This window comes from Halichoeres trimaculatus, unplaced genomic scaffold, assembly GCF_033239565.1.
Source record: "Halichoeres trimaculatus isolate MK-OKI-2021-1 unplaced genomic scaffold, fHalTri1.1 fHalTri1_scaffold_11, whole genome shotgun sequence".
Lineage (NCBI taxonomy): Eukaryota > Metazoa > Chordata > Actinopteri > Labriformes > Labridae > Halichoeres > Halichoeres trimaculatus.
Window position 1 is genome coordinate 1,567,621 of NW_027437189.1, and position 24,221 is coordinate 1,591,841.

The following is a 24,221-nucleotide window of genomic DNA, read 5'->3' on the forward strand; positions in this document are numbered from 1 at the left end:
AATTGGCAAAGTGATAGATTTAATAAATATGCAAAATTTATGAAAATTCAATGTTAATTTTATTTTAAATAAAAAAATTAGAAAATAAAAAAACAAAAATAAAAATGTGCAAAATTTTGCTATTTCAAAAAATCTGCTGAAATGTCATAAATTTGCAAAAAAAAAAAAAAAAAAACTAAAAAATGCGATTTTTAAAATTTTGCTTAGTTTCGAAAAATTGTAAAACTTTCTACAATTGCAAAAGAAAAGGGTATTTACATTAAAAAAATTCAAAAATTTGTTCAATCTCCAAAAAGAAAAATGGGGAATTACTTTTCTTTTCTGCAAAAATATCAAAAATTGAATTAAAAAAAATGAAAAATTGAAATAAATAAATAAATAAATAAATAAAAAATTAAAAGCTTTATTTTAAGGGATGATGCATTTTTAGTACAAAATGTTAAATCAGGATTGTACTTAGTGCCTGTTGTATTTTATTAATACCCTCTGTAAGAAAAATTAAAAAACCCTGAATTTTAATAATATTTCAAAGCTACAAGGAGCCACTGCAAAGGAGTCAAAGGGCCACATGAGGCTCCAGAGCAGGTTGAACACCCCTGCTCCAAACCTTTCAGACTGAGAGGGTTCAGTTATCACAGGATGTTTCCAGAGGATCACTGAACATGAAGCTGAAGCTGGACTGTTGTTCTGATCCTGACTGTCAGCTTCGCTCTGTAACGGCCGGCGTGTGTCAGGAAGAAGAAAATAACTCTGTGTTTGTTCACGGCCGGATGAGGAAATGAGGACGCCATGTGTTTTAACCACTACAGAGCAGAAAACATGTTCACAGTAAAGAGTTTGATCCTGTTCAGCTCCAGAAGAGAAAACAGGAACCAAGCAGCGGGTACAAGAACCCAGAGAGGAATTTTGATGTGTTTTAAACCTGCATCCTTTAGTGTTCAGATCATCTTAATTATTCATATTTAATCTGGAACAGTTCGTTTTTATGGAGGTATCCACCAATCAGCAGCCTCCAGCTCTGAAGGTCCTGGACCCCCACGGGCAGAGACATGAGCTGTGTTTTATACGTCTAAACCCAAGTTCCTGGGGATAATATGAACCCTAATAATTGACCTACCTCAAATATTTTAGCAATTTAAAAACTTCAGAATTTTTTTAATTCCAAAAAAATGCAATGATTTAAAAAATTGGTGAAATGTTTTAATTTCAAAAATTTAATTGCAAAAATATCACATTCTTTCTGAAATAGCAAAAATTTGCAAAAAAAAATTCAAATAAAAGAATCGGATTTTAAAAACTTGCAAAACTGAAAAAAAAGGAAATTTCAAAAATTTGCAAGAGAAAAAAAAATTAATGATAAATATAATTTGCAAATTTTTGTTATCATTGCCATTTACAAAATATTATTCACTTGGAAAAAAACTCCCTAAAAACTAGAAACTTTTAAAATTGCAAGAATTTCAAAAAGTCTGATATTTGAGAAAAAGCTGCAGAAATTTCCAACAACATTGAAGAGTGAAAAATATGGCATTTAAAAAATGTGCAAAAGTTTTAAACAATTTCAAAAATGCAAAAATTTTAAATAAAAGAATATCATTTTTTTAAAACGTGCAGAAATGAAAAAAAGGAATTTCAAAAATTTGCAAAGATACAAAAAATATTTATAATTTACAAAAAAAAATTACTTGCAAAAAACATTAGCCCTTGGAAACTTAAAAAAAATCCAACATTATTCAAAAGTTTGATATTTTAAAATAATGCAGAGATCTGCAGAAATTTCCAAGAACTTTGAAGAGTGAAAAATATGCAATTTAATTGTGCAAAAGTTTTAAACAATTTTTTAAATTTTGCGAAAAAATTTTAAAACAATGAAATTCTATAAAATTTAAAAAATGCAATATTTTTTAAATAATACTTGAACTTGATGAGTTATATTGGTTATATTGCTTAACTCATTAACTTTGTTGTTTGCTCATGTTGTGCCACATATCAATCATGTATATTAATCCAGCACGTTGTCAGTTAAATGAATCCATCCACACAGAATTAAAATCAGTATTTTCTTCCAAATGAGTCTTTTTGTAGATGTAGTTATCTTCCCAGGGCTGTAAAACTTGAGGTTAGCCACAGGTGCATGGAAAGTTGGTGGGCTGTTGATGTTGTAGGAGGTGAAGTAGAGCGGTGGCAGGCTTTATTGACAGATGGGATGAAGATTTAGTTCAACTAAATGTTAACACAGGATTTTATTTAGTGTCAGTGTCTTTAATCATCAATACCCTCTGGAAGAAAAATAACTATTCTTTATTTCATGAATATTTTTAAAGCTACAAGGAGCCACTGCAGAGGAGTCAAAGGGCCACATGAGGGTCCAGAGCCACAGGTTGAACACCCTTGGTCTTTCTTGTTAAGTGTTTTGACAGGAAGTTCCTGGTTCCTGATGTGGACAAAGTTCCCTCCGCTCAGAGGTTTGGAGCGTGTGTGAACGGAGCTTCATGGAGTTTTTCCTCACAGTCGCTCAGACATGAAACGGCGCCGTTGACGTGCAGAGACAATGACTCTGAGTTTCAGCGCTGGGTTAATTACTGAGTATTTTAAGAGTAGAAGTGTTGAGGAATCTGTGTGTGTGTGTGTGTGTGTGTGTGTCTATGTGTGTGTGTTCAGATGATAAACAGTCAGACAAGATTTTTCTCTTTTTGTTTATTTGTAGATTTTTTTTTACAAATCAAACGCAGTAAATAAAATCTGTTTTGTGTTTCTCTTCAGTCACTGAACATAATTACACAACATTGATCTCTCTCTCTCTCTCACACTCACACACACACACACACACACACACACACACACACACACACACACACACACACACACACAAGCAGCCACTCTCAGCTGAAACACTCCATGCTGGCCTTGGCTCTCTCCATCTCATGTAGGAAGTTGTAAAACTGAGGAAGCGTCAGCTCTGGAGGAGGAAACAGGAAGGAGGGACTTTATTGTTGTTATTGTTTTATTGTGATAATAATGAAATTAATTAATTCAAACACAATTATTAATAACGCACATCCAGGAACTCAGCTCATCTCATCCTTTTATTCCAGTTAATCCTCTAAACGTCTCCATCACGTCTCCTCATCCACAGGATTAGTGAACAAAAAGATGCTGAGTGCCAAAAAACACACTCTGTGGATTTATCTCATCACTGAACGTGAGACGGAGCTGAGTTAAGGCCCACACCTGAGGGGAAACCCTCCATCACTGTGACGTTCTGTCATTAAAGGTGCCGTTCAGTCTGTAATTTGTTATATAAAACAGAATATAAAAAAACTGAAGATAAAACTGTATAAATAGGTGTCAACTTTTTTTCTTATCTCATTTATTTCCAAAGCTGCAATTCAAACAAAATTTCTCCCAGACATTGGTATTAACTCAAATAATCCACACATGAAAAGAAATCACAATGTTTAGGTCCATAAATAATGATTATGGTGAATTAAGTACGATAACACAGGAAAAAAGTATTGAACACACCATGGAAAGGCTGTGTACTGTAACTTTAAACCAGCTTCAACATGCCTTTTCTTGAGGAATGGAGTCTTGCAGGCTGAGCGTCCATAGAGGCCATGGTGGTGGAGTGCATTGCCTGTTGTTTTCTCTGTAACAATTGTACCTGCTGCCTCCAAGTCTTTCTGGAGCACTTTCAGGGTGGTCCTTGGCTGGTTGAGTCCTCTTCTGACTATCTTTCTGACTCCGTGGTCAGAAATCTTCAAGGAGCTCCTGTGCGTGGCCTGTTGATGGTAAGGTGGTGCTTCTTCCACTTGTGAATAATGGCCCCAACGGTGCTGACTGGAATATTCAGGAGCTTTGATATAAGTCTGTAACCAGTTCCATTCTGATGCTGAGCAACAATCAGGTTGTGAATGTCTTCAGAGAGCTCTTTGCCTTTACCCATCATGAGGTGTGTGCTATTTAACTGCTTGGTGAAAAAAACACCTTTTTTATAGGACCATCAATTTGCTCTAGCCCAGCTGATGTTGGTTTGCACTAATTGGAAGTTCAAGTAATAATTACTGACAGATTTCAGGTGGTATGGTGCATTTCCTGTCCAAAGTATTCAGCCTTTCCATGGTGTGTTCAATACTTTTTTCCTGTGTTATCGTACTTAATTCACCATAATCATTATTTATGGACCTGAACGTTGTGACTTCTTTTCATGTGTGGATTATTGGAGTTAATACCAATGTCTGGGAGAAATGTTTTAGACTCATCTCATAAGTCTAAGATCAGGAGGTCTCTGAGCGCAGACTGACGTACCCATGTAGAGGTTTTCGGTGGAGTTCCCCTTCCTGATCACCAGCTTCAGCTGCGGGGGAACAGAGCGGATCAATCAGACTGAGAAACGCAGTGTGTCACGGTCAGGCAGATCAACGTTTGGAGATTTCATACCTGCAGGAAAATGTTCCCCACTTTCTGAACTTCACTGGTGCCCACCGTCACTGTGGAGGTCAGACAGAAACAACGTCAGAACTTCAAATGATGGATCTATAAAAACAGCATCACCAAACCTCAGGAGGACTCCTGTTCGCCCAGTTTGAAAGATTTCAGTCATAAACTGTGGTTTTATTTCCAAGAAGATTGATAAGGATTTGGTTTTACTGCTGAAAAATGTGTTGTTTGGCCTCTTTGTGAGTAACAGAACTTTAGTCTGAAAAACATTTCTTACCACATGTAAGAAGTCTGTTTCAGATTCAACCTCCTGGAGCTCCACTTTTTATTTTGGTAACTTTAGTTTTCCTGTATTTTACGGTGATGTGGGACAGTGGCATTAACCCTTCAACTATCTCCCCTCTCCTTTTAACCCTTTAACTTCCACTTCTTAAATGTGAGGAATAAAGATACCATTTCATTTTTCTTTTTTTTTTAAATTTAGTAATATATGCTTTTATCTATGAGATCTCTAGAGCTAGATCTGGAGAAATCTATGAGAAAAGACTCATAAATTTATGAACGAAAGTCACTAGAAAAGAGTCGTTATTCTATACAAAAAGAAGTTATAAATTACTAGAAAAGAGTACAAATCAACATGAAAAGAGTCATAAATTAAGATTCACAAATCTAAAAGAAAAAGTCATTAAGCTACAAGAAAAGAGTCATTAATTGGGATTCATAAATCTATGACAAAAAACAGCCTACATTTATGAGAGATGAGTCATAAATCTTCCAGCAAATACTCATTTATCTACAAGAAAAGAGTCATTAATCTACAAGAAAGGAGTCATAAATTTAGAGTCATAAATCTATAAGAAAAAAGTTATTAATCTATGAGAAAAGAGTCATAAATCCAGCGGAAAGGAATCAACAAGAAAAGAGTCATTTATCTACATGAAAGTGACATAAATAAAGATTCACAAATCTAAAAGAAAAAGTCATTAATCTACAAAAAAAAGAGTCATTAATTGGGATTCATAAATCTATGACCAAAAAAAAGCCTACATTTATGAGAGATGAGTCATAAATCTACCAGAAAAGAGTCATTTATCCAAGAGAAAAGAGTCATATATTTAGTTTTATAAATTTACGGTAAAGGAGTCATTTATCTACAAGAACAGAGTCATTAATTAAGAGCCATAAATCCATAACAAAAAAGTTATTACTCTACAAGAAAAGAGTGATAAATCCAGCAGAAAGGAGTCATAAAATAAGAGTCATTTATCCACAAGAAAAGAGTTATGAATCTACAAGAAAAGAGTCATTTATCTACAAGAAAAGAGTCATAAATTATGAGTCCTAAATCTATAAGTAAAAAGTTGTTAATCTATGAGAAAAGAGTCATAAATCCAGCAGAAAGGAGTCATGGAATAAGAGTCATTTATCAACAAGAATGAGTCATTTATCCAAGAAAAAGAGTCTTATATCTAGATTCATAAATCTACATGGAAGGAGTCATTCATCTACGAGAAAAGAGTCATAAATCAAAAGACCTAAATCTACCAGAAAAGATTTATAATTTCGAGAAAAAAAAGAGTCATATATATATATAGATTCTTAAATACACAGGAAAGGAGTCATTTATCTACGAAAAGAGTCATAAATCTTTCAGAGAAGAGTCATGATTTAAGTTTCATAAATCAATGAGAAAAGAGTCGTAAATCTTTCCCTTTTCAATGGTTTAAATCTTTAAATAGAGATCGATTCTTTTTTGGCTTTTAATTTAACTTTTGAGTTTTGTGATGTCTGTTTTTAGTCTTCTTTGGTCCTGATCCCTGAGTTTTTACGGCTCTAATTTGTTTCTATGTCTTTTTATTTGTTTTATTGATATTCTTTTAATTTCAATCGGAGCACTTGTTTTTTTTTTATGTGTTCTACAAAAACAGTGGACTGGATTTAAGAGATGATTTCAATATTCTCCTTTCGTAGCTCCTGTTTTGTCTCCACTTATCCTGCTCTGAGCTTTTTTAAGACCAGACTCTGTGGTTTGTTTGGGTCCAGATCATCATTAAACAGATCTTTACCTCGTTGCTAACAGGCAGAAGGTGTTAGCATGTCAGTCACAGTCCAGTCAGATAAACAGCACAAACAGACTCTCCCTGTCCTCTTTAAACCAAACGCCTTTAATGTGAAAAGCTGAGCGTCATGCTAACGACCCTCCTGATGCTGCATTAGCATCTGTGATACCTCCGAGTCTAAAACGTCAGGAATGAACAATGAGGTGTGTTAGAGACTCATCAGCTGATCGGCTTTGAGGAGCAGGAACCTGACGCTAACGACTCATTAGGTTTAAGACGTCAGACCCTCAGAGGGATCACACAAAGACTGGATCTACCTCCAAACTTCCACTCCATGTCCACCAGCTGGTTCACCATCAACGTCTGTCCCACGGCGAGCCGGGTCAGCGCCGCGTAGTGCTCCCCCCACTGCAGGTACAAAATCTTTGTCACGAACACAAAACGCTCATTTCTACAATTCTTCCTCACATGGGAAAGTTACCTGCTGTGAAAAGTGAGCGGCCTTGTCTTCATTCACTCCTGAGGAAAGAAAAGAGGAGACGCTTTAGTTTCGTGGTTTTCCTCTGTCGCCGAGGAGCCCAGCAGCCGTACTTAACCCCGTCTCTCTGAGCCCGACCCTCGTGGCGCTGACTGACTGCGCCGTGACGGACTCACCTAGACTCTCCAGGTCCTCTTTGATCTGCTCAGCTGTCAGGCTTTTCTTCAGGGCTCCTGAGGAGGAAACAGGAAACAATCAGCGTCACTGAGACAAACGCTTTCCTGCGGCTACAGATCTCACTGAGAGTACGAGGGAGAAGAAGAGCATCGTGGGAAATTCTACGAGCGTGGACAAAGAGATGACAACACCAGAAAGGAAAGGTTAAACCTCTCCGAACCTCTGATCTTTAAGAGGAAACTGCTGTTTTTAGCTGCAGGTAATCCAGCACCTGAGCATTCTGGAGCAAAGTGCGTTCTGGGAAATGTAGGAAATCCCTAACTGAAGTAAATACAGACAATGAGGGGGGACAAAGGCCAAGAAATTCCCTCCACACTATCTCAAACCTCCACCTGGAGGCTCCTGGGTTTATGATGTTTGTCTTTGTGTAGAGTGTGTGTGTGTGTGTGTGTGTGTGTCTCACCCTGTGGCACCAGGAGGACGCTCTTCATCAGGTTCCTCAGAGGACCAGCGCTCATCCCGTGCTCCCCTGCAAACTCACTGAGCTGCAGCATGAACCGCTCCGTCTGCACACACACACACACACACACACACACACACACACACACACACACACACAGGGAAAAACACACACACACACAGACGGAGGTATGCATTAATTTGCACACACACACAAAAGAACAGGCAATATTTTACCTCGGTTCAGTTATCAAGGCTAATCACTGAGTCCAAAGTCTGTTAACATCAGAATCCAGAGTGTGTGTGTGTAAGAGTGTGTGTGAGTGTGTGTAAGAGTGTGTGTGTGTGTGTGTGAACTCACTCACCTCCTTTGGCTCCAACAAGAACTGGAACAGAATTTCAACAAGACGGAGAAATTGCTGCAGAAGCAAAAAGGAAAAAAGAAGAAGAAGAAAATCTTAAGCAGGAGAAAAACACACGACGCAACTGAAAACAAAAAGTTTATCAGAGTTTTTACAGAACAGCAGGTTTTCCTCAGGTGAACAGAGACAGGTTGGTTTTTATTCTGTGAAATCACCTCATTAGTGTGTTTAAAGGTCATAAATCGAGGGGTCACTGTCAAGACGGTTTCATTTATATTACTATAAACATTTGTCACTTAATTAGAATATAAAATAAAAAAAATAGGATACAGCATCAAAAGAAAAAACAAGAAAGGACATGATAGGATAGAAAAAAGGAGGATTTGATGAGACAAGACGACAGGAAGAGACAAGATCAGAGGAAACATGACACAAGACACGATACCAAACCAAACAATTGAACAAGATGCTCTGTGATTTGATACGACGCAAAATGATAAAAGACAAAACATCAAACATCAGACTCAGAGTAATAAGGAGATATGACACTGTGAGATGAAACGATGTGAGTCTATGAGATACGATATGAGACAAAACAAGCTGCGATGACACAAGATGTAACACGACAAGACGAGATAAGGCAGAAATACAAGACACAACCAGACAGACACGATAAAACATGAGAAGAGATGAAACCTGGAAGTTTCAGATTAGATTAGCAACACTGACAGATTTTTACTGTTATATCAGTTCAGAGAGATTTATTAAAGTAGCTGCACAGATTTAGCACATGTCTGTGCTAAAGAACAGGGTATACGCTGAAATCCTGAAGTTAAGACTTTTTTAAAAACTTTTCAAAAAGTCTTGAGACCTTATCGCGACTTTAAGCTGTTGTTAGTAACCGATCTTTGACAGACGTAGTTTGCATTTTAACATAAATGAGGTAAACTGAGAAGGAATAAAGCTGAAAGAATAAAAGAAACTAAAGGCAGGTTGGAAAACAAAACAAAAAAACAAAAAAAATTATTTAATCATCGTCAAAATTTAGGACATGTGCTTGATATTGTGTTATTTACTTTCTATCAGCGTTACATATGGACGGCTGCTAAACTACGGTACAAACTGAGTTTGTCACATTAGCCTAAGGATATGTTGGGCTGCTAGCGCTACGTACAGCCCGCGCTTCACAAACTTACAACTTTGCTTGTTGTCACGCCTCAAACAACAGCGCTACGTAACTGTATTAATAAATAACTTATCTCATGGTGTTGTATCCAGTAAAAAAATGATTTGAACAAAGGAAATTTGCTCCAAAACAACTGAGATCAGGGGAAACTTTCTCTAAGTCGTAAGAATCCAAGATCCCAGGTCGTCATATCTCTGAGAAATTTTCTCAGGAGGCTTGAGAAACTCTGATGATCTAGAAATACTTTGAGATGCTAAAGCTTTTTCTAGATCCTCACGCTGGTCTGTGATGAGTGTGACGAGCAGAATGATCGTCCAATCACCAGGTGAGGTTATTTTTGAAAGTTAAAGGCGTGTCAGGTTAGTTTGTAACAGTCGCAAGGAGGAAAATAAATATTCATGGATACATTTGGAGTTAAAGCTTGAATACCAACAAAATTTAATACCTCATAACATTGGGATTAAGACTTTTTAATACTTTTTAAGACCCAACAGACACCCTGAAGAATCAGAATCATCAGAAGCATTTTTTATATCACAGGGAATTCGTCTTGGTCTGTTTGTGCAAGTAGTTTAAAAAAAGAGCAAAAGTAAAGTAACATCAAGAATGGAGAAAAAAACGAGAAAAAAAAATTAAAAACAAATATTTACACTATGATAGATTAGTTAACAGGTCTACAGTACACTCTATTGCACTAAAGATGATAGTAAAAAAAAAATCATGAAGAAAAATGATTATTTTTTTGCCATTACTAAGATTAAACTGTAAATATGTGTGAATACAAACTAGTTTTCTGTATCAGAAGCTTAATAGGCTCAAAGAAGATTACTACTGGTCCGTAATGTTACTTTTATGAGCCAAGAAGTCTGCAGTCACATGATCCACACACTCTGTCACCTGTGTGTGTGTGTGTGAGTGTGTGTGTGTGAGTGTGTGTGCCAACAGTTCAGGATAAAGAGCCAAGAAACCCACAGAGTCATAGGAAAACACGGTGTGATTCAGTTTAAGGTAAAGCTGAGTGGAGAATCCCCGTGATTTAGCTCGGCTACAAACAGTTAGCATGCTAATCTTTCCTTTAGCTTTCTGCGTCAATAATCAGTGAATTTCGCTGTTTTTACCTGTTCGTTGAACTTGTTCAGGTTCTGAAAGTCTGTGCTGACAGAGTCAGGTAAAACATCTTTAGTAAAGTGAAGCTGCATCGTTTCAATCCCAGTAGAAACTGTCAAAACTCTCTGACGCTCTCTGAGCTGCGCGGAGCTGTTTGAAAGCAGTTCCTGGTTCCTCTCTGCGCATGCGTCACCGGGCTTGAGCGAAGGAGAGCGGATTTTGACTTTTTTTTTTATATACAAACATAATAAAAATGATAATTAATGTGATTTTTATTCAGGAGACAAACATTTTTTTTTTTCAGAAAATTACAAGACGATATTGTTTTTATTTCTAAAAAAAAATCGTAGTTTCTAAAATGTAAACAGCAGCAGAAAAACTATAAAGTTGTTACACCTACAGCTACATTTACCTGCAGAAACAGACAATTTTAACAATATGTATGCGAAAATATGAATATAAATGCCAGTAGTTTAACTTGATGACTTTTAGGCGTTTACATTGGCACAAAAAATAGAATACAATAGAATATATTTTTATTGACACCCATTGAATTTAAAAAATAAATAAATAAATAAACTGTTAAAAGCATTTTTTTTTACATTCAAACAATGGTAAAACGATGTTTCTCAGCTGTAATATTTATCAAATGAGACATCATTCCTGTGTATAGAAGAATCTCATGCGCAAAATTACAACTTCAGACACGAAGTTTTTTTAAAATCCTAAAATACATAAAGATTATAATCGATTTAAGTTTAAAACAGTTCATAAAGTGCATAAAAGCAGCATGAACTTGAGTGAAGTCTTGTTAAAAGCGCTCACTTTGGGGAACAAAGAAGAGGAACAGAAGGTCTGTTTTTGTGAAGGGAGGAAAGAAGGAAGGAGGGAAGGAAGGAGGGAAGGAGAGAAGTTTCGTATCCTCCGGGGACAGAAAATGGGAGTTGAAATTCTCACCTGGGAGCGACCAATCTGCTCCCTCCCCCTCCCCGCAGGTCGGGTATAGTTGGGCCGACCCACGCCGGAGTCGCCCAGTGAACTGTGGGACGCACACGCAGGACGCACGAGCCACGGAGAGGGAGAGAGAAAGGGAGAGCGGCACTGACTTGCATTGGGAGTGTGAGAGAGGGAGCAGGAGTGCACGGCGCAGATCTGCAGCAGCATGCTCGGACAGAGTGAACGACTCCTGCCAGAGGACGACACCGACTCCTGATCCGCGCCCAGGTCCACGCTCGCTTTCTGCTCCGGGAACAACTTTCCTCACACTCTTCGACCCTCCAGGCTCCAACACACCGACGGCTGCGTTTTCCCACCGTGGATGAGTGCAGGAAGCGTGGATGGTTATGTAAGTTTTACCCGGGGAGGAGGCTGGGGCGCTTTGTGCGGGAGTTAACCCAGCGGAAAATAACCTCACACTTTACGCACAGGTTGTTCAAACACATCTGCTGCTCTCCGTGATCCTGGTTCAGTGTTTGTGTCGCGCTTTGCACTCTGGGACTCTTTGTGCACGGCTCTGGAAGTTTGCTCCTCGGCAGACCTGTTGCCCATGTGCACAGACCTGCAGGGCTGCATGGTGATGCCTTTGAACCTGAGGAGAAAGAAAACTCAACAACCAGTCACGTGATCCTAGAGTTGAAAAGTGCATTCATATCAGGCAGAATCAGTCTAAGGCATCGAGTTTCATACTTTAATCATCCTGTTGTACATCAATAATGAAGAGTTTGTCGAGTGTGTGCAGTTGTACAGTTCTCCTGAGCCGGAGCGCCTCTCACATGTCTGAATATGTCGCTTTTTACTCTTTGAACTCCAGATTTTAAAGGTTTTCTTTTAGTGGATTTCCTGGAGGTGTGTTAACTTTGAAGGTTTCATGGTGCGTTATTCATGCAGATACTGGAATGATGATTTCATGTACCCACGGGGCAGGAAAGTGAGTCAGCAGTGGTTTACAGAAACCCCACAGAGAGCCGTGGTTTGATCACCTCTCAGGGATCTCTGCACCGTCCGTCCTTCTCCCCGTTTCCGGGACTCTCTCCGGTGTTGGGACTTGTTTGGTGCCGGTGCAGGTTCCCTCTCTGAACCTCCATCTTGGATTATTGCGCAACATGTCACCTGGTGATTCACCAGAGGAGCACGCATTGTTAGGGGAGCAGAGCCCGAACAGCGTGGGGAGGCTGGTGTTTGATTGGTGGAGCTGGTCAGGGAGAAAGCACGCGGAGGAGCGCAGGGGGAGGAGCCTCTGGAGGTGACATGTTACAGTCCAGGGGAGGTGGTTCAGAGGTTATTGACATAATTCAGCTGGTTGAATCATTTTCCCGCCAGCAGAGGCAGACAGACCTCCCACAAACTCCACCAAGACTCCAGTGAGTTAACCCCAAAACCTCTCTGTGTCTCTTCTTCTTTTCTTTGCTCTGATTCACCAAACTCTCATTTTATCATCTCCAAAGTAACAGAGTTTAACTTTATGATCGGGGGTCTGCAAACTTTACTTTCAGAGGAGCCATTTTTCTTCAACTCACCTGGATTAAAGTCATTCAGGAGCCATTTTAACTATTTTAACTTATATCAATATGAAGAGAAAAATTTATACAAAGTTAAAATTTAGCAACTAACTGTCTAAACCTGGAATCACTTTTAATTTTAGAAGAATATTGTTATAAAATACTACAATACTAAAAAGGTTGTCAAAAACAACTCATTTTGTTAGATTTGAATGAGAATCAGAATACTGCTAGAACAATTCCTCGAATGATTCGAGGTACTTGATTACCAAAAATACTCGAGTAATTTTCTCTGCCTCGAGGAATCGTTTAATTTTAAAAAAGATCAAAGAGTGGTATTTCAAATAGAGCTGAGGCCATATTAAGAGAGTTTTCAGACCCCTCAAGCTACCCCTTATACAAAATATCAACTAGCAACAAAGCTAGCTTCTTTTCTGGAGTTTGGAGACTAACGGGTCATTCTACCAAACGGGTGATATTTGGGTCCGCAACATTTGATGAGATGTACAAGACACAAAAAATGTGTGAAAGTGTGTTTACAGATTTTGGAGCTACCAAAGCAAGTGCTCTTATTGACATGCTGTATCAGAAAATTCTATTTCTTAAAGAGAAAAAATTTCATTTGAAAACTAACTGCTCTTTCACTCAACAAAAATGTATTTTATCCGATTACTCGATAAATCGATGGGATTTTCAGTAGAATACTCGAATACTGAAATATTTGATAGCTGCAGCCCTAAATCAGAGTCACCTTTATACACCAAGTATCGCAAGAATATAATTAATTGGACTCTAGTAAACCACACTCTCTCTGTACCATTATCATGAACACACAATTAATATTACAAAAATAGAAAAAAATAGAGCTTAAGTAATAAAAAAAAAAAAAGATAATAATAATTATTATTATTATAATCATATAATTTAAATGAATAACTTCATAAAAATAATAGAATATAAATATAATTAAGATCTATGTATAGGGAAGAATAAAAAATATATCTAGACAGTTTAAATAAAACTGAAAATCAAAGAATTAAAGTAGTGCACCGAAATGGTAACCTGACACACCAGACAAACAGTTTCACATATCCGCCACGGAAATATTTCACTAGTCCATCTGGGTAGCAGCTCTTCAGATTTGTTTTCAGAGGCGGGACCTTCAAAAAAAATCAGCAGCTGGTGATTGGACGACCGTTCGGATTGACAGACTCACCACAGACCAATCCGCATCACGCCGTGGTATGATGTAGCTTATGTTTGTTGCTGCTTCTAAGAAACAATAGATGAACAACTACAGGAACACGAGAAACAGCTGTGATAACGGCGTTAGACGACTGCTTCTGTTTTTGTAAAGTTAACTTAAGAATCGAAGGAACACTGACAAGTACGAAAGTCTGCTGACGTCACGTCTTCTCATCACTTATGCTGCTGAATGAAACATGATTTTGCAAATAGGAACAGACAGGCTGTAGCTGTACATGAGGCATAGAAATGTAAAAATATAGACATAAAAACAACATTTCAATTACAAAACATTAGAAGTTTCTGGTTATCTTTTAATGGGTCAGGCTTTAGAGTCATAGACTGTTAATAAAATGAACATCATCTTATTTAGCCTGAAGTGAAGTCGCCACAGAAACTGCTCCCCCTAGTGGCTGGCTGCAGTATAGGTTAAAAAAATCCATCTCCCCAGTCATTCCAGATGGGCTGTGGTCAAACTTTAAAAAATTAATCCACCTGGTAGAAATGTTTCTCACGTCTGATTGTTGTGGTGATTTGAAGATATCATTTGGCTGTCTTGTGTTCAAGTCCTATTTTTTCTAAAAAGTTTCATTTTCATTAGTTATAAAAGGCTAAAAATGGGGTCTAATATCACGTTTAACGATGATTGACAGCTGACTTTCCTGTGTATTTTTTTCAGGGATTGTAAAATATGTTGAGGGATAGAGTCAAGAAGTGATTAGACTCTTATTTTTTGTCCCTCACAGTCTCTACTGCGCAGACTCTGGCTGCAAGTGCTGCGCTTGTGATGCGGGACCAAGTGTTTTAACATGTGATTAAACTCTGAGCATCAACAAGTGAAAACAGTTGGATTTAACATCTGAAATGCTTTCATTTTCCGTTGATTAGATTAAATCCACATTAACACTGAAACCAGTTCATACCAGTGGCTTTATTTGCAGATCCACGCAGTAATCTGACTTTGTCTTGATGTCCCTGAACTCCAATGTCCAAGTGATTAGCTGCACCTTAATGCTTAGCTCAGTGTCGCTAACTCTATCTAAAGCAGCAAAGTTGGGAGATTTATTTGTTAGATTTTGACTCGCCTACCAAAAAGACTGGGATTTATCTTTGGTGTCATTAAGCTCCATCAATGTATCATAAAACCCATAGTACACCAAATAAATCAGATTAAATTCAGATTATATTCACACATCACTGTACAAACACTGTTTGGGCTGACGGGCCGTTTTTGTCCTGCAGCTTCAGGTTAATCCTGAGGAGATCACACCTGTCACAGTCTGATAGGAGACTCAGACTATGTTTCTTTTTCTGACCTGGAGCAGTGCATGATGGGATAACTGAGTCATGCTGTGGTTTTGATATATGATGATGATAATTGGATGATGACAGTCATTGATCGGGAGCCAGACGCCTCCGTCAACACTTGTTCTGAACGTGCCGACACTGAGGGGTGAAACCTCTGTTCATGGTGGAAACAGAAACTGTTCAGAGCGTGTATTTTTGGAGTTTCTCCAATAAGCTCTGAGAAAGTGGAGTGAATGAATTCCTTTTTTTACTTGATGTAAAAGCCTCAAATTTCTTGCAGTAGAAGCCTGCAGTTTTTTCCTGGATACATTTAAAAAGGTTAGGATTTTCTAACACTGGCTGCGAGAGCACCCCACCTTCAAACCTGGGAAATGTTCCAGTAGCTATTCAGAAACGCCTAATAATCAGCACAGAATAGGGAAAGACGACAGTATTGTGTGACGGGGGAGACCAGCTCTCTTCATCAGGTGATTTAAGCCCATTTCCATAGAGCAGTCCAGTTTGGATCAGTACCGTTTGGTACGAGTTGGATCAGTAAACCATGTCCTTCTTGGTAGGCGGCGTGTAAGCTGGATGCCATGGCAGCATGACACAGTGTACCCCGTGAATAAATCTAACAAAGAAGAAATAAGCCACACGGTTTTGCAGTTTTCAGATGTTTGGTGACGCCATTTTCCAAACAAACAGGAAGTGGACTGGACATTTAAACATGGTAGGGTTACGTGTTGTACTTCGTTGCCGCCGTTGTACATGAACTGACTGATAGACTGCAGCGTTTCTAGCTCCACTCCAACAGAAGGGAACCAAAACAGTTGGATGGTACAGAACGAGTCAGTACAGGTCGGTACTTTGGGGGGTTTCCATGTTTGATAAACTTTGTGAATCAAACATGTCCCCACGGCTTCCATGTTTTACAGGTCTTTGGTTTCTGTGTGTCAAAGTAAGATTTGTATTTTTATGCAGATGCTAAGGAATCAATGCTAATGCAACACTTCCTTGGTCAGCGAGGTGGATCTGAGGCCAGGGTGTAGACCAAGGGTGTTCAACCTGTGGCTCTGGACCCTCATGTGGCCTCCTTTGCTGTGGTTCCTTGTAGCTTAGAAAAATATTACTGAAATAAAGAATTGTTATTTTTCTTACAGAGGGTATTGATGATTAAAGACACTGACACTTTTTTTTTTTTAAATTAGGATTTATTCCAATTTTTTTTCTGTATTTTTAAATCAAAGGTTTTGAAAATATTTAATTTTTTGCAAATTACATTTTTTTTTTTTTGAAAATTAAGCAGCAGTCAAATACCTTTTTTTATTTTTTGCAAATTTTGGCAGTTTTGCAATGTGTAAAAAATTGCTGAATTTTTTTGCACATTTTTTAATATAATTTTTTTTTTTTTTCAAATACAAGAGAAAATAAATATTTAAATTCTTTGTGGATGGATTCATTCAACTAGCAAGGTGCCAGCTTAATCAATACCATTGATATTTTTGGAATTTTAAATCTGTTTTAGTTATTTTTTGGTAATTTTTTTTACATTGCAAAACTTTTCAAAATTTGTAGAGATTTTTTTTTATTCACACTTTTTCAAGTTTTGCAAATTCATGTACAATTTTATACGTTTAAAAAACTTTTTCTTAGGATGATTTTTACCTAGATTTTTCAGTTTGGATACAATTTTGACACTTTTTTGTCTTTATTGTGAAGATTAAGTAGATTCTGTGGCTCCTGAATGACTTTAATCCAGATGAGCTGAGGAAAAATGGCTCCTATGAAAGTAAAGGTTGCAGATTTGAGGAAAGATTTCCAGTTTCTTCTCCTTCATACCTGAGTGATGCATCAGTCAGGATGAAACTGTGCTAATGCCTCACTGCTCTGAGCACATGCTCTGACAGCGTAGTTTGTAAACAGTCTTCGTGTGAACAGTTTGTGTCTCCGTGCACAGGTGCTTTATCAGGAAACGTAGCTCTGCAGAAATCTCCCTTTCCAGTCTCTGGTCCCTAAAGGGTTAAAGTTTGGTCTTTCAGATCCAGAACTGCAGCTCTGGTGGGTCCCCCTGAGGGTTTTGAGTCGGGCTTCTGTGCAGATCTTTACTGTATAAGCTTCCAGCTTTCAGCCGCACAATGGGCCACAAAGAAGACAATGTATAAAGTGTAGGACTGGATCTGAGCTGGAAGGGGCCATAAAGTACATGACAGACAAGGAATGCGGCCCCCAGAGAGACCCCCGAGGAGCTGCAGACCCCTCCTTATCACACACACTCACACACACACTCTCACACACTCACACACTCACACACTCGTAGCCTTTAGGGAGCGAACAATCCCCTCTTGCAGTGGCGTTCCTAATCTCTAGCCACCAGACACAACTTTGATGTAAACCCCCTCCCCTTGTCCTCCGTGTCCCCCTTTCCGTGGGCCCCTCACTCTCTGCCCTCCATCCTTCCTCAGCCCTCCTGATTTCACTTCCACCTTTTCTGTCTCTGGTTCTCAGAGCGTTAAGATGCAGCGATTAGCGCTCACGTGCAGCGCTGCAGAGCGTGCTCAGACTGAGCGTGCTCAGACCGAGCGTTCCTCAGTGAGGAGGTGGACGGAGGCGGCGAGCAGGTACCTGTTTGATGCTGAGTGGGTGAAAGGTCAGGGCTGTGGGGGAGTTCACTTCCCGTTTGAAGGATGAACTCCTTCACCCCTCAGTCCCACAGCGAGTGGGGTGAGGCGGGGTGAGGCAGGGTGGGGGGGCCGCGGCTGATGAATATGCAGCGATGTCAGGAGCCTGTTTGTCACTCTGATGGGAGAAACTTTGAGCAGTTTGAGGCTGAAATGAAGCTGGAGCATAAATCAGTCCAGACCCAGCCCAGTTCTTGAAGGTGGGGCACTGTGCCGGGGCACGTCAGGCTGAACCAGGAGCCTGAACCAGGAGCCTGAACCAGGAGCCTCCACCACCAGCAGAAACTGCATTTATTGACTCACATGTGGTTTTCTATCTGCTAATCTGAGCTGTTTCTTCATGTAAAGCCTGAGTCAACTCTGTAAATCTGCAGACGGTCAGGACGGCCTCACATGTATCCCACGTCATTTCTCCATCATCTGTTGTCTGAAACGGGGCGAAACCTCCTGTTTTTAGGGTCTGTGCTGCGGCCAGGAGACGGTCCTCTCCCTCTGCACGCAGAGATCTGTTAACTTTCACAAGAGTTTGTAGAGTTTGCAAACTTTGCAAAGGACTTCCTGCACTACCCGATCCATTTTTGAGTGTCTTGTTCTGATTGCAAATCCTCCAACATGTTGACACCTGGTGACTGCCAACATGCTGGATTAATATACATGATTGATATGTAGCAAGACATTAGTTGAGTTGAGAAATATTATCGACTTCAAGTATAATTGTAAAATTTTAGACATATTGGAAAATTTGTGATTTTTTTTAATTTTTAGATTTTTTTTATATTATCATTTTAGTTTCTTACATGCAACAAGTTAAAATCTTTAAAAGTTTATGAAATTGTCAAACAAAAGAATTATTTTTTTCAGAATTTTTGCAAATTTTTAAAGTTTTTTCTATTTTTACTAATTTTTAAAATGTAAAAAATGTGAAATTTTTGCCAAGTTTTGAACTTTCTAAAAATATAAAATCTGTAAAAAAAATTCAAAATATCTTATTTTTTTTAATTTTTGGAAATTAAAAAAAAACAGATATCACATTCACAAATTTATAATTCAAAAAACTTCTTGTTTGGATAATTATTCACCAGAATTTCTATGGATGGATTCATTTAACTGCCATTGTGCTCACTAACTTCCTTAATACACGTTTCTGAAATAAGGCAGAACATCAGCAAACAACATAAAGTAACGAGTTGGGCAAAATGATTTCTATATTTTCAAACTCTATTATCAATTCAAAAATTTTTAAATTTTTGAAAATTCTTGCAATTTCAAACTTGTTCATAATGTTTGTAAATTTATTGAAATAAATGCAAATCTTTTAAATATCTGAGGTAAAATTTCAAAAATTTTCCTATTTTTTTTAATAACTTGCAAATTTCTGAAATTTATGAGAATATATGAGAAGAAAAACAATATTTAAAAAAATGCTAAATTGATTTTTTTTAAATAATTTATTCTTTTATAAAGAAGTTTATTTTATTTATTTTTTTTTTTTCTCGACTTTATTTATGGATTTTTCATTTTACAGATTGAACATAAACACACCCTTAATACTCCCCAACCACCCGGTTACCCCCCCATCCCATACAAATACACTAACAAAGACAAGGAAGAAAGTAAAAACAAAACAAGGAAACATAACAAAACAAAACAAAACAAAACAAAACAAGACAAAACAAAACATACTTACATTCATACATGTGAAGATGAAATAAATAAATGTATCACTCCTTTACAAGTACAAATATCTGTGAGGCAAGTTTATGTCTTACTTACTTGACATTCTCAGTCTATACATATGTATCAATAACAATAGCTTCATAAAAGACTCAGATTTTTAACATAGACAATAAAAGAAGACCAGATCATCCAAAATTTTTCCGGCCGGTTTTCTCTGCTGTATCTTAGCTTTTCCAGCTGCAGCACAGAGAGCATTTCCTTAATCCAACTATCGAAAGATGGAGGTTTGTCAGATTTCCACTGGAGAAGAATAGTTCTACGGGCTATTAAAGATGCAAAAGCAACTGCTTTCCCTTGTAGTTTAAAAACAGTGATTTCTGGAGGAAGAATCCCAAAGATGGACATAAGTGGTGACGGTGGGATTTTTTTCTTGCAAATATGAGAGATAGCCTCAGAAAAATTTGTCCAGAAACTTTTCAGTGATATACAATTCCAAAACATATGTCCCAGAGTCGCTGGACTTTGGTGGCATCTGAAGCATGCAGAGCTAACATTGGAATATAACTTGGAAAGCTTGTCATTTGAATAATGCAGGCGATGCAACACTTTAAATTGAATTAAGCTGTGTCTAATACAAATAGAGGAAGTGTGAATCCGTTCTAAGCAAAGTTGCCAAGACCTCTCAGAAAGTTTGATGTCTAGGTCCCTTTCCCAGGATAGTTTTGTTTTGGTCCATGATGGTGGATTAGCACCCTGAATTTTGATATAAATTTTGGAAATGTTGCCTTTTGTATACGGATGTAAGGCTAGTATGTCATCCAATATATTTCTATTGCAAGGTTGTGGAGGATTAAAGTGTTTGCCAATGAAGCTTCTAATTTGAAGATATCGGAAAAAGTGGGATTTAGGGATATTGTATTTTCTTTGTAGTGTTTCAAATGACATTAACGTTCCTTTAAAAAAAAGGTCTTTAAAAAAGACCAAGTCACATTTATGCCAAGTTTTAAATGCAGAATCCGTTCGGGATGGTAAGAAAAGGTGATTATTTAGCAAAGGAGAAAATAAGGAAGGATGAGTAAGATGAAACTGTTTTCTAAACTGAAACCAGATTTTCAGAGAATGCTTTAGGACTGGGTTAAGGACCTGAGGATGTGAACTTATAGGAATTGAAGAGCTCAATAATGAAATAGGATTAATGGCTGGGTCGCTATACAGTTCCATCTTGGCCCAGACAGGTCCCTGGTTGTTACGCCATGTGGAAATCCAATATGGTAACTTACTTATGTTTGCAGCCCAATAGTAAGACATGAAATTAGGCAAGCCTAGACCCCCAGCTGATTTTGGTACCTCAAGAAACACTCTTCTCATTCTTGGAACCGTTTTACACCATACAAATGAGGAAATCAAGTTGTCAATCTCTCTAAACACATATTTAGGTAGGAAGAAGGGAATCATTTGAAAAAGGTACAAAAAACGAGGAAGGATTGTCATCTTAACAGTATTCACTCTTCCAGCTAAGGAAATGGGCAGTATAGACCATCGTTCCAGATCCTGTTTTGTTTGTTCTAATAAGGTCTTGAAGTTACGTTGAAAGAGATCCTTAAATGAATGTGTAACTTTAACTCCCAAGTATGTAAATTCTTCAGCTCGTTTAAAAGGAAAAGAGCTAAAGTCCGTCACCGCTGCCAAATGGTTAATAGGAAAGAGGATGCTCTTAGAAAAGTTCAGTTTGTATCCTGATATTTTGCCATACGATTCTAGTATGTTAGTGAGAACTGAAAGAGATTGTATAGGGTTTGATAAGTATATTAAGAGGTCATCTGCATAAAGAGACACCTTGTGAATTTCACTATGTCTTGACACTCCACTGACCCCATCATTCATTCTTAAGGCAATAGCCAAAGGTTCTATGGCCAAGTCAAAAAGGAATGGTGACAGACAACAACCCTGTCTTGTTCCCCGGTGCAGCTGAAAATAACCTGATGTGTCAGAGTTAGTGCGTACTGAGGCCAATGGTGAGGAATAAATTGTTTTTATCCAATTAATTACATTAGGGCCAAATCCAAACTTGTAGAGAGTAACAAATAAATATTCCCACTCCACCCGGTCAAATGCTTTTTCAGCATCTAAGGAGATTACAACCTCTGGCTGTTGGGTGGAGTGGGAGGAGTAAAGTACATTAAACAAACGGCGCATATTAAAGAATGATTGCCTCCCTGGAATAAAACCTGATTGGTCTGGGTTTATTATTTTAGGGATCACTGGTTCAAAACGGCGTGCTAGTGTTTTGGTCAGAATTTTATAGTCACAACAGAGTAGACTTATTGGCCGGTAAGAGCCACACTCACACGGGTCTTTTCCTTTTTTTGGCAGGACAGTAATAATTGCTTGGGTCATGGTGTAAGGTAATTTTCCCATAATAAGGATCTCCTCAAAGAGCTTACATAGAAAAGGGGCCAATTTAGTTGAAAATGTTTTATAAAATTCAACAGGTAGCCCATCTGGACCAGGCATTTTACCATTTTGCATTGAATTGATTGCTAATGTGATCTCTTCACTTGAAATTTTTGAATCCATTCTAGATTTATCTTCTGGGCTTATCTTGGGGATTACAAGAGGCTCAAAAAACCTCTGGATCTCAGATGGGTCAACAGAAACCTGTGATGCGTAAAGATTTAAGTAGAATTCTTTAAACTGGTCATTTATAGTTGTGGGGTGGCTAGAAATTGTTCCCTGTTCAGTGCGGATCTCAGTTATAGTCCTGTCAGCAGAGGATTGTCTGAGTTGGTGGGATAATAAGCGGCCACCCTTATCACTATGTTCATAGTAGGTTTGTTTTGTTTTAAGTAATAACCTTTCTGTTTGTTTGATGGAAAGGCTATTGAATTCAGATTGGAGTAATAATCGGTCTTTATACAAGTTTGGGCTTGGAGAAGTAGCATATTTGATATCTACCAATTTAATTTGTTGAGACAGATCTGCAAGGCGACGACCACGTTCTCTTTTCTCATGTGCAGCATAGGAAATTATTTGTCCTCTGAGGTAAGCTTTAAGTGCCTCCCAGATAATACTATAGGACATGCCAGGTGTACTATTAGTTTCGATAAAAAAGTCTATCTGATCTGAAATGAATTTCTGAAATGGTTTACGGGATAGTAACAGTGGATCCAAGCGCCAAGTACGTTGTGTTACATTATTGTCTGGGAAGATCAAGTCTAATTGGACGGGGCAATGATCGGAGATGACTATACTATGGTATTGACATTTAGATACAGAGGAAAAAATTCTTTTGTCAATTAGAAAAAAATCTATTCTTGAATATGACTGGTGGACGGGTGAAAAAAAAGAGTACTGCTTGGAGGTTTTATTCACATGTCTCCATGGATCTAATAATTTGTAAGAGTCCATGAACGAAATAACTGTACTTGCAGATTTGGATAGCTTGACTGGAGACTTAGGATTGGACCTGTCCAAATTTGGCTCTAAAACCAAGTTAAAATCCCCTCCTAAGATTAAATTGTAAGTCGTGGGGTCAGGAAAATTTGCAAAAAAATTGGAAAAGAACTGTGGATCATCCCAATTTGGGCCATAGATATTGGCCAAGGCTACTTCATTTCCAAACAGTTTCCCCAAGACTATAACATACCTACCCTTAGCATCAGATATTGTTTTAGTGGATATAAATGGAACACCTTTTCTGATTAATATGGCCGCACCTCTAGATCTATCCCCATAACTAGAGTGGTAAATCTGACTTATCCAGCCTCGTTTTAGTTTTAGATGTTCGTTGGAACGGAGATGGGTCTCTTGCAGGAACATTATTGCGGGCCCCAAAGTTTTCAGGTGTGCAAATATTCTGCTACGTTTAATAGGGTGTTGTAATCCTTTCACATTCCAGCTAATAAAGCGAATTGGGCCTGAAGAGCATGGATTTGGTCTACTCATTTACTGATAAACTAAGTATAAATAGTGTCTCTGACATGGGAAAAGGAGCAATAGTAATACAATAAAACAAAAACAAAATAAAAAAAAAGGAAAAAAAATAATGACGTAAAATTAGAATAAGGCACACACACAGTGACATAAATTCCCCAAAAATGTGCTGATCTCCCAAAAACCTCTGGAGATCGCACCCAAACTCCTATCTTAGGCAAAAACAGCACCAAAGTGCACAGGGTTAACTAACACACTACCTGCTTAACACAGCAGAACATTATCTTTAAGGAAAAAAAAAGGCACATATTATGTGATTTAGAAAGACAAAATGTGCAAAATTTAAAACTTCCTCCATCCGGAATAAAAAATATTCGAGTACCGCTGAATGAAACTTAGAGACGAGAGAGAGAGAGGAAAAAAAAAAGGTTTCCCCCTCTTGTAAAATGAGGTTAAATGAGCTGAATAAACTTAAAATAAGCTCAAAGCTGTAATATGTTTATGAGGACCCTCAGTCTTATTTTTCTCATTTAACATCTTTCAAAGTTAGTTGTCACCTGATCAGCGTCCTGAAATGTTCTGAGTGATGTACTTCTGGGCCTCATCTGGGGTGGAGAAAGTTTTTTCTTCG

At 38.0% G+C, this 24,221-nt stretch overlaps 2 protein-coding genes across 3 annotated transcripts in view; one reads left to right on the top strand and one right to left on the bottom strand.

Annotated features, from left to right (window-relative positions):
- Positions 1-2,727: 2,727 nt before the first annotated feature.
- Positions 2,728-10,452, bottom strand: commd7 (COMM domain containing 7). The gene is made up of 9 exons (XM_074681762.1): positions 10,281-10,452; positions 7,980-8,033; positions 7,619-7,721; positions 7,155-7,211; positions 6,982-7,019; positions 6,818-6,908; positions 4,441-4,490; positions 4,309-4,357; positions 2,728-2,959 (listed from the first exon to the last, which is right to left on the bottom strand). Exons 1-9 carry the CDS (start codon positions 10,359-10,361, stop codon positions 2,883-2,885), a joined length of 600 nt encoding a protein of 199 aa, XP_074537863.1. The 5' UTR covers positions 10,362-10,452; the 3' UTR covers positions 2,728-2,882.
- Positions 10,453-11,220: 768 nt separating this feature from the next.
- dnmt3bb.1 (DNA (cytosine-5-)-methyltransferase 3 beta, duplicate b.1) overlaps positions 11,221-24,221 on the top strand; it is a 49,712-nt gene continuing 36,711 nt past the window's right edge. For both annotated transcript variants that reach the window (XM_074681309.1, XM_074681310.1), the window contains exon 1: positions 11,221-11,614. In XM_074681309.1, coding sequence (XP_074537410.1) covers positions 11,607-11,614 — 8 coding nt within the window. In that variant the 5' untranslated portion in view covers positions 11,221-11,606. The remainder of the gene's footprint in view (positions 11,615-24,221) is intronic.